Below are 11,327 nucleotides of genomic sequence, written 5' to 3'. Positions count from 1 at the left end.
TTGAATTGGCGAAGATTCGTGTCTAAATTTTCAGCAAGAATCCAATAGCTTTCCTTTTAAGATAATTTAAGAGGTTAACAGTTAAATTTTCTATCTAAATATTTTTTGAAATTTGTCCCATGGAAAGGATATCATGTACAAATCTTCAAATTTTATATCTTGTGCAAGATAGAAACTTTGTTTAATGGAAAAGATTTTGTGCATATTTTTAAAACTATGGTTTGTAATCTCAATGATTCTATATGGCTGTTATAGAGGAGTAATTTTACAAAGATCGTTCTGCTATAAATATGGTCATTGTTGTTATAGGTAAAAAGTTGTTATAAAGAGGTAAAATATAACTTAAAAAATCGATTCCGGAAAAAACTTGATTTTTATAGTGAATGACTTTATATATAGATATTATTATAGAGAGGTCTGACCGTACATACCAACTCTGGTTAGTATTTACGACCAATAAAAGTAGTCATTACTCTTTAGGCGTAAGATGTTCTTTTTTTATTCTCCATAAGATAAAGGCATAACAAGTTATAAATCGTTATTACATGTTATAAGCACGGGGAATATCATATTGCAGAATTAGACAATGCAAGCTAAATTACTATGCTGACAATTTAATTGTTAATTTAAATATTTTTTATAACATCATTGCATAAGATTTGAAATTTTAAGTATAAGTCTTAGAAATTTCTAAGTGTAGCCTACGAATTACATATATTAACAAAAATAAAGAAAAAGAATACATCCAATAGAGGATATTGATGCTGATGGATCCCAGAATAAGCATTTTAGTCGGTATAGATTACGTTAAGAAATAAAGAACAAAGGAAGGCGTGTGTATTATCAAGCAAATTTAAGAGTAAATTTCACTTTACCCCCTTAACCTTTTAGCTTAAGGAAACAATACCCCTTCACCTTTTAAACGGGAAAGGGAACCCCTTTGACCCAAAAGATCACAACCAACGAAATGAAAAATGCTCACCGGAATTTACAAAATGATATAATAATTAATCTTGTTTGGAGAGAAAACTAATGTCATCACGTCTTAACCAATTTAATTGCTTTTTTTAGTTAATGCCATGATAACAGCCATCAACCTACAAATATGAATAATAGGCATGTACTCCCGTGTTAATATATTGGACAAAGGAAAAAGATCAAATATTTAAAAGTAGCTTACATTGAGTTGTATCTCGCAATTAATCTTTATTCTTCATTATTCAACAATTATGGCTAATATCAATTTGAGCTAAGCTTGTTTGATGCCAATACCAAATTAGCAAATGGAAAAAACGAAGTCGAATTCTACTTTTTATGGTACGTGCAGAGTTATCTGTAGCAAAGTAATTAACGAGAAGATAAACTAAAATAATATTTAACCCATTACCGGTCTGTTAATATTGTATTTTACTACAATAACTCAAAGTTATATGTACTAGCTACTAGTTGGTGCCACACATCAATTTCGTGACTATTTACGAGATTAAGCCGCACCATGATTTAAATCTATTTATTCGTCAACCTTTATAATTAGTTGGCGCAAAAGAATTTGGAATGTCATTGGAGCCAGGTGTTCACATATTGATGATAATAAGATCCACAAAATAAAATGAAATATACTATATGTATTAGAATCAGTTTAATAACAACCAAATTAAGTTTCTTAAAAGTTGATTTAGTTATCTTAAAAGCCGGTTGAGTTTTCAGGTGATAGTTTTCTCATTGTGCTTGTTGATTCTTTAGTTAAAGGGGGTTCTCTTTCCTATTACAGATGGTGAGGGGTATTATTTCTCAACACTAAAAGGTTGAGGGGGTAAGGTGGAACTGAAATTTTGCTTAATTATTTCCCCTCTTTCAAGTAAATTTAAAAGTAATGTTCTGATCTAAGAGTTAAAATCCTAGTGCACTACAGTAAAAATAAGCTCAATCATATTAAAGCTAAATAGTAATCATACTAAATAATACGAAGTTTATGAATAGTAATATACCTTTTTTTCAAAAATTATTGAAACTCGTACAAAGTATTAACCTCTGCGAAAGGATTAAATAATGCGATAGAATTAACTAACAAGAATTGTCGTGATAAGTATTTTTTCATCCTTAATCAAGAGTCACATATTCGAACCCTGATGATGAAATCGCCTTGGATAGAGAGCGTTTTACTCCTAATATAGGATTTTTCTGTGCTAATCTGAATTTTATCGAACCCCAATACGAGTACTGAATACGAATCGAAGACAAAAAAGAAGTATTAAATATAAATTTCATATTTGACATGTGAACAGGAGAATAAAAGGATGATGCTGAATTGGTTTGACTAAAATGAAAATTTCCTTACAGGGCGATGAGGAATACTTGGATGGTCTTTCTTAGATTATTAATTCGCTCTAATTAGTAATTAATGAGTTTCTTGTCTTTTATAGCAATACACATATTTTCGTGCCTGTGACTTTACAAAATTGTTGAATTGATTAATCCGACGTTAGGTCGTTTACTTCTATTAATCAAAAGATTACAATTTGAGTCCGACGAGTTTGAATATATAAACGCTCTAAAAAGTAGAACTTGTTTTACTTTGATTAGCTTTCTCGACAAAATTGACTAGATTTAAGCCTGTCAATGAATAAACTAATTTAGGAAGGAGTACGGCTTAATTTTGCTGTTCAAGACAAGTGCTTTGACTACTTCCTGTTGCCAAATTTGGATCTGGCAAATGTTTTAAAAATTTGACCATAAGGTTTCGTTAACATTATTTCTCTTGGGATCTTTCTGGTCAACATTTTACTATAATAACTTTCAAAACCAAGTCCAATTAATGACCAAATTTGTCGCAGCTGATAAATGATTATTACGTAATAATGACACACATTAATTTAAATTTCAAATATAATATGGATTTTAACATATATAGATTGATCACATGATTCATGATAACATGTTTTTTAGTTTTTATCATTTTTATAGAGTTACGATACCTTGTTTGCTATATTAATTACCTTTAATTCAATTTCAAGTTATCTAATAACTGAAAAGTTATTCATACTGTTAGGGGTCGTTTGGGTTGATGACAAGTTATGCCGAGATTAGTTATCCTGAGATTAGTTATCCTGGTATTATTTCTTATCGACTGTTTGATATGTTGTATTAATCATGAGATTAACAATTTTACTGTTTTATCCTGGATAACTTATTCTGGGATTACTATTCTACCCTCTGGCAGGTATAAATTATTCTGGTATAATTTTTAATCCTGGAATAACTTATCCCAGGATTAGTAGCCAAACAAGGGATAAAGCGGTACATCTTTTTATTATTAGGACTTAGGAGTAACACTTAAGGGTTCATTTGGTTCGAGGATAAGTTATATCGAAATTATAATGCTGAGATAATACTCGTCCTCTATCTCTTTCATTCTTTGGAATGGAGGGAACAATATACTGTTTTCGTCACAGGCCTAAATTTACAAGAAGGCTTCCAATTTTATGACCCTTTCGTTTGTACACAGGATAAAAGAGGAAAGTAGTTATGAGACTTGCAATTTTTATCTTATAGAGACTTGATCAATGCCTCAGCTTTTGTCATACTTCTCTAGTGCCACATTTGCAAAACTTTTCGGATTCAAGCTTCTTTAGACCAAAAAGCTGTTGTCAAAATCAGAATCTCTTCTTTACAAATGTATTCTCCTGCTCCTGTTAGCCGTTAGGTTTTAATATTTGACACAATTCTCAGATAAAGCTGTTAGCTCAATTTGTAAGGTGAGTAAAACCATTCAACTCCGCCTGGTTATGACTCTGGGAAATGAGATATACAAGAAAAGCCACATATGCTGAAGCTCCCATGCAAACCACTAAACCAAACAGCATGCCATTAACTTCAGAAAGGAAGAAGCTCAACATAACATATCCATTTATCATTATTACCAGAGCAGCTACTGTCCAAACAGTTCTCTGCAATCAACAAGTGAAGTATCAGATACTGAACATAAGGTCCTCTGTCATAAATTACTAACATTTGGTTTGAGAAAAACAAGATTCCAGCCTTTAACCAAGGAAAGCCATTCACTTCTTTTTTAGTTAAGACCAAATTTAACTGAAAAAAGCGCGTAAAAAGGGTGCAGCTCATATGCAGAAAGCGAGCTAGAAACCTGTATGCAGGATAGCTCTAAAAGAAAAACCGGACCTAATCTACATGTTTAGGGAAATACAAAAGCCCTGCCAAAAAATCTAAAAGTTCTCCACCTATCATGGCTAGTCTTCTTTACATTCTTAATTTCCTATAGTCGTAGCTTGATTCAGATCATTAAAGTTAAAATTCAGCAAAAGGTAACAAGAATAGGAAAAAACATGTAAGAAAAATAGAGGTTGTACTCCAATTTTCTCACTTGCACTTCAACTTGACCTATTTAAGGGGAGAAGAACAGACATTACGGCGTCTTAATCATGCAAAACAACCTAAACCTGAGGAAACCATAATGGTGGAAGCAAAAACATAAAAGAATTCAACATTCTTCCCTAAGAGAATGAAGAGATAACAGTTATTCTTGTTATCAGCTGAGTCTGTCTGGGTTAGGGCAAAGAAAGCTACGAACAGCGACATCAACAAAGAGAGGTTTGGATCCTTCATATGTACTGATGTATGGGAAATGTCTAAAGTGGTGTGAGCAATTTGAGTCAGTTTTAATAAGCAACTAGTAAGTATTAACTTTGCCAATTAACTAAATGCAAAACACATATGTTACTGTTTAATGATTAGAGAGGATAATCATCATGCTAAAGGCCATTGACAAGGCGGTTTCTATTATAAATCAGTATTGCAAAGCTTCTGGTGGCTAACCTCCATAAGCTTCCCAATTTTGAAGACTCCCATGATCTGCTCATTTGACACCAATGTTAGAAGAGGAATGATAGCAAATGGGATCACCATTCCTTGTAGCACATTTAGCCATTCGTTTAATACATCAAGTGAATCCTCAGATCTGTTGAAATAAATGGCCACAATTATAGTTGGCACGATAGCACAACTCCTTGTAATCACTGACCTTATCCATTTCTTCATCCGCAGATTCAGAAAACCTCCCATAATAAACTGACCAGCATAAGTACCAGTCATCGTGCTACTTTGACCAGCGGCCAAAAGGCCAATGCCCCATATGTAGAGAATTGGAAACAACCCTCCACCATATCTTTCTTGAAGATATTGCCCAGCATTTACTAGCCCTATGCTATGCGCTTGTAGAGTTCCATAGAAACCTTTAGCAAAGACCGTTGTTACCATCAAATTGATAGAGAATGAAACAAAAACAGCAATTGATGACTCGATTGTATAGTAGTTCAATGCCTCTTGAACTTTTTCTTTCTTTTTGGGATCAATTTTCCTTGTCTGCACCAAAGCAGAGTATAGGAACACATTGTGAGGAGTTATGACACAACCAACAACTCCAACAGCTTTCTGAATTGTCTTTGAGCTGAGTCTTGGTAGCAAAAGACCTGAAAAACAAGCCAAGCTAAAGAAGTTAACGTAGGCGCAGAATTGATACTGACCACAGAGGTAAGGAAATGCTCATGTGAAAACAAGTTTTCTGACCTATTATGAGTTCCTTGCCATTAGGCCTAGTCTCAGCAAACATCCAGGCGAAAGATAATGCCATAGTGGAAATTAGAACAGCAAAAAACGCTTCTAGTTTCCTTACTCCATAATTTTCCAGAAACAAGAAGATGAAGCTGTTATTGAAACATAATAATCATTGTCAGCAGAGCAACATATCAACAGGCGTCAAGAACATTTCATCGTATAATTTTATTCATATTCTGTAGGCCTAGACATTAAAAATTAACATTTTCAGTTTCAATGGATTGAACTAAAAAACTAAAGGCGGATCTAGGATTTCTAGAACATGGGTGCACCACTATAAAAAAGAGAAAAAAGAAAGAGTTTAGTGAGAACTGATCCCTCCTCCTTAGGTAAATAACTCAACACTCAACCAAGCGCACAATTAAGCCTTTTTGGAGCATGGGGCCAGCAATAATTAAATTAATTCTAAGAAATATGTACATAAAATAACTAGTTTGTCGGAAAGATCATGGGTTCACGTGCACCATAATTTGGGCCTAAATCCGCCCCCGGGGACAACGTCAAAGGATGTGGGTTAACAGCCAATATAGTGAGTGAAAACCATAACAGAGACTAGGGTTTAAATCCCCATTGTGACGAAAAAGATAGGTGATTTCTCCTAAATATGCAGAATTATCCGGCTACACTATGGTGGTGGGAGGTAGCCGGGCATCCAATGAAATAGTATTCGGTCGAGACGCGCACAAAGTGACTCGGAGACCATCATTATAACACAAACAAATACTAACAAAAAGGGGAAACAAGAAAAGAAACAAAAGGAAAAGGAAAAGCTCACCAATCTGAAGCAGTAATGAGGACACCACCCCAAAGAGGAATAACCCCACAACTAAGTATCTTAATAGCAATGGCACTTCCTATAACTTCCTGAATATCAGCTCCAATCAAAGCCACCTCCGCCATTAACCAAAGCAAAATCCTGACCCAATTTGGATATTCCTCCCGGCAGATCTCAGCCAAGTGTCGGCCCGTAGCAACACCCAATCTAAGAGACAATAGCTGTATAAGCAAGCCCATAAAAGTGGACCACATAAGCAACCAAAGTAACGAGTAACCCGCAATGGCTCCAGCCTGCAAATCTCCTTCCAAATTTCCAGGATCAAGAAATGCAACGCTCATTAAAAACCCAGGTCCTGTAAACTCCCATAGCTTCCTCCAAGAAAAAGGTGGGACCACCCCTGGAACATCACCGGCGTCAGCTTTCTCAATTTCAATGGCCAAGATTTTATCTTTAGCCTGATCATCATAATCATCTGATAATAGACGATTCGATTCTCGTGTGCCATTGTGCTTCGGTGATGGAGAACTCATCGTATTTTGTCGACTTAGTTCTATACGTTTTTTCTACTAGACATGGCCAAAATATTTGGCTCTAATATCACTCATCACGGAGCTGATTAATATTTAAGACCAACAGACCCAGATCTTGTCGATGCAGGTGCGTACAATAAAAATATGTAACCATTTTCACATTGTCGGTGATTAAGGTAGGGGGACCACCATTTGCATTTATTCTATTCAAATTTGCTTTTTCTGTAATTCATGAGGCCGAAGAAGATTTTGATCTGTACATCATCAAAAGTATCTCATAAGAAGAATGCTTGTTTTTTCTTCTTTCAGAGAAAATAATTGATTGAAAGCCTTCATTCTCAATTTTTAACGTTACTCCTATGCCGTGTCCATGCAAAACCCCAGCTTATGCATATAAGGAACCACGATTTCAATTTTATGGGTTCTGATTTTTAGAACGACTGTTTCAAGTGTTTAGTGAGTAGGTTCTAAATTTAATATTTATACATATTTAATGAATTCTAAATAAACTAATAGGTTCGGCTGAACAGGTATTTCAACTTGTGCCTCTGCCCCTCCTTATAAGGTCAGGAGTTTTTGATGGAAATGCAAGATTTGATATGATACAGGAGCATATGTTTGTACTTGTTATTCTTATGTTAATCCGTCTTCATTTATACTTCATTACGACGAACATAAAATACAAGGATTTAGTAAGTACTCCATAAGATATTATCCAGCTTTAACGGCCTATTCATATGCTTGTCATGACTCCTATTTTAGATACCGTGGTATTTTGTGTTGATTGTGAATAATTTTCCCTTCTGCTGAAAAAAAAAAAAAAAAATAGAAAAATTTCAACCTGTTAACCTACCTCTCCACTTACAATGAATATATCAAGGTATTTGCTGATTCGGTCTAATAAAAGTCTTTATTTGAGTTTTAAAAAAAAGGTAGCAGTGTCTAATCTATATCTATCTATCTATATCTATATATTATTATAAAAGCACGAATAATTTATGCTAAATGTTGAACGACTAAAATATCCCTGAAATATTGATCGACTTTTATGCCCTTAAGTATTTGTATAATTTAAGGATCTAATTGTAAATTATCAAATGATTGAATTCTTTTCCAATTTAAACTATACATACACCGACCCTACAAAGTTGATCCTACTTGGATTAGAAAAGCGCGTCCATAATTTTCTTTTAAAAAAAATTATCGTTCCTAATTACAACAAATACGTAATTTTGTGGGAGCATATGAGATTTCTACTTGGAGAACTTTCTTTCTTTCTTATTTACGTTAGGAATTTTAAGAAGTCTCTTTAACCTTTTTATTGTGTAAGGAACTTCATATAAATTTCATTCATTTCTGTAAAGTGTTTTATTTTTATTTACGTAATAGGAAATTTTTTACAAATACTAATACATTTCCTTGGAATATAATATAATGATTCCGTCTTGAATAGGTATTTTTTCCTTTCACGATAGGATATTTGGAAAGTTCTTCGATACCTTTTATTTATTTTGTTAGGAACTTACGGAATGTAAAATTCACGTACTTTTTAACTAGAGATTGGATTGATCAGGATTGGAGTTAAATTATTTTCTAGCGGTAACAATATAATTTTCTTTTGAATATTTGTATAGTTAAGCATTTATATTTTATTAAATATGACTTTTGTAACGATTGAAATAGGACAACGTGCAACAGAAGAAAAAAAAAATGCCAACAGAAGGTATGAATGACTTAATACACTTTCTATTTTTGGTTTCTTTATTACTAATATATCTTGAGTAAATATGATTTTCATGTATTTGAATCGTTAAGGCTTAAATAAATCAAACAAAATTATTGAATCAGAAAAATAATCTTAAGTATTGTTGTATTCTTTAAGTGATTTTACAAATTTAATTGCATAATTTTATAATTCCATAATATTTAGTTCTATTTTGTCCTTTCATTATGCCAAAACATTATTAATTTGTTCATTTGGATTGTATATTATATTTTTTTCGTTTCAAGGAAACAAATTATTAAACTTTGTACATATTAAATTTCATATATATTCCGTTGCAATTAATTTTAGAATATTATGCAATTGAAATTTTATTATTTTTTGTATGTGTTTCATAATATTTGACATAAGATATTCGTGCATCGCACGAACGCAGAGACTAGTACTATATTAAAAGCACGAAGACCCCTACTGAAATATCGTTCACCTTTTTTACCCTTTAAAAATAGATTTCACATTGGATAAAATTGTAATTTAATTATTCTCCTAAAATATAGGATTTTAAAATCAAATAAAATTATGATTATTAAATCTTTCATTATTTGAACTATATAGAAACTCATAATTTTTAAAACTATTGAAATTTACTATAAATAAACCAATTTGACTTTTCTAGATCCCTTTACCCATAAAAAAACATACTCCAAAATTTATAAGAAACAAACTAATTTGAATTAAACTATAATTCCTTCAAAATGCGTAAGAAGGAAATTTTATCTACTTTTGCCTTTGAATTGTGCTCGTTTCTGACTACCAAGTGGTAGCCAAGGGTCTCTAACAAATTTTATTGTTAATTTGATTTCTTTGAAATGATTTTTGAAAACATGTATCCTAAATGTAAATAAAAAAGAAAATTATCTTTTTAAGAAGGAACAAAGTTGTCTTTAAATATTTAGCAATTCCCAATTTAAATAAAAAATAAATATATTGAGTGTAATTGCAATTTTATCTAATATGAATTATGAAATACACTTTAATTTATATGGTTAATAGAAAAATAGAATACTCGTAAAATTCTAATCTATTACTATATTAAAAGCACAAAAGCCCTTAGCGAAATATCGTTCGCCTTTTTTACTCTTTAAAAAATCGATTTTACACTAGACAAAATAGTCATTTAACTATTTTCCTAAATTTTTGGACTTCGAAATCAACTAAAATTTGATTATTAAAATCTTTCCTTATTAGAATAATGTAGGAATTCCTAATATTTAGACTTTAAAATCAATTAAGGTTTACAAAAATCCTTTCCAACTATGTAACAATAACTATACTAGAAGTAAGGAAAAACGAAAAAATATCAAAAATGGAAGATCTAAATAATAAGGAATATAGAAACTTTTAACCATTCTAATCAGAAAAATAAATTTTAAAAGGTATAAAGCACGCACATAGTACATTTCATTCAACAAAATCACTATGATAACTTTATTTTTTTAACTAAAATATTCCTCATCATATCCAATTAGAATTCCTTTTGCCTAAGACCCCTCAAGGTGTATATAGGATTTTCACACAAAATGTGCAACATAATTATGTAGTTTAAACAGAGACCATATTGATTATTAATTTATTTTTGGTTATAAGAATTTATTATGGTATTGCATATCTTCACAAGAGTTATGAACAAGATAAAGTAATTATAGTTCTCTCCATGTTATTTTAAAACTATACATATGAACTATACATAATACATTTCTATATGATACATAGTATTCAAATTGTTAAGTTATTTATTGTAGAATACTCAATCAATTTATTATTTTTAGCATTATATTATTACTTATTCGTTTTTTCTCTAGGAGCTATCGAACCAAACCCTTTTATTCCCAAAATTTTAGATTACCAAAAAATTCAATCTTTAAATTTGTGTTATTTGACAATATTTAATGAATCATGATAAAGTTTGTGTGTGTGTGTGTGTGTGTGTGTGTGTGTATATATATATATATATATATATATATATATATATATATATATATATATATATATATATATATATATATATATATATATATATATATATATATTTTAGTATTAAGTCATATAAATTAAATAATAGCAGTTTTATAAAATATTTACGAGAAATCAATGTTACTTCATCCTGATCATATCTTCTGCATGTTTATTGTATGAATGTTTATATAGAGAGTTAAAAATTATCCTTACTGATATGAGGTGCACGCCTAACATGCGTCTTAAATTTCTCTATATATGAACTATGCATAAATTCTTAATATTTAAAATTTTAATTTTGAGTAAAATTTTACGTTTATAAATATTTTTCTTATTCGTCATAATTTAAGAATGACTTATATAGGATCAGTAATCATCATCTTCATGAATTTATATTTTTATTTTGCAACTTAAACATAATTTTTAATATAATATTTATTTAATTTTTAAAAAAGTTTAAACTCATTGAGAAAAGCGTATACTGAGACTAGTAATACAAATTCCTTTTATCCTTTCTTTTAATTTGGAAGCAGAATCATCCAAAGTCCAAACAGAGCACAAAATGAAATCTCCACCCCCCACTCCCGTTAATGTCACAGAGCAAAAAGAGAGAAGCTATGGATAGGAGTTGAGCATAAAAAGTAGTACT

General features: G+C 31.2%; 1 protein-coding gene across 1 annotated transcript; it reads right to left on the bottom strand.

The window, feature by feature from the left end:
* Nucleotides 1–3,459: 3,459 nt before the first annotated feature.
* LOC107798557 (metal transporter Nramp2-like) lies at nt 3,460–7,290 on the bottom strand. Its single transcript, XM_016621570.2, has 4 exons — nt 6,407–7,290; nt 5,584–5,720; nt 4,834–5,486; nt 3,460–3,947 (listed from the first exon to the last, which is right to left on the bottom strand). The coding sequence occupies exons 1-4, from the start codon at nt 6,937–6,939 to the stop codon at nt 3,744–3,746; spliced, it is 1,527 nt and encodes a 508-aa protein (XP_016477056.1). The 5' UTR covers nt 6,940–7,290; the 3' UTR covers nt 3,460–3,743.
* Between the last annotated feature and the right edge of the window lie 4,037 nt (nt 7,291–11,327).

Source organism: Nicotiana tabacum, chromosome 12, assembly GCF_000715075.1.
Source record: "Nicotiana tabacum cultivar K326 chromosome 12, ASM71507v2, whole genome shotgun sequence".
Lineage (NCBI taxonomy): Eukaryota > Viridiplantae > Streptophyta > Magnoliopsida > Solanales > Solanaceae > Nicotiana > Nicotiana tabacum.
The sequence above is the reverse complement of the archived record's forward strand: the minus strand, read 5'-3'. Positions and strand labels throughout refer to the sequence as shown.

Bases quoted from the DNA above. Each gene is read 5' to 3' on its own strand.
- LOC107798557 (XM_016621570.2), bottom strand. From the start codon at position 6,939: ATGAGTTCTCCATCACCGAAGCACAATGGCACACGAGAATCGAATCGT. The intron at 5,721-6,406 runs GTGAGCTTTTCC...TTTCAATAACAG, and splicing joins CTCATTACTGCTTCAGATTG to CTTCATCTTCTTGTTTCTGG. The intron at 3,948-4,833 runs GTTAGCCACCAG...TGTTGATTGCAG, and splicing joins AAATTGGGAAGCTTATGGAG to AGAACTGTTTGGACAGTAGC.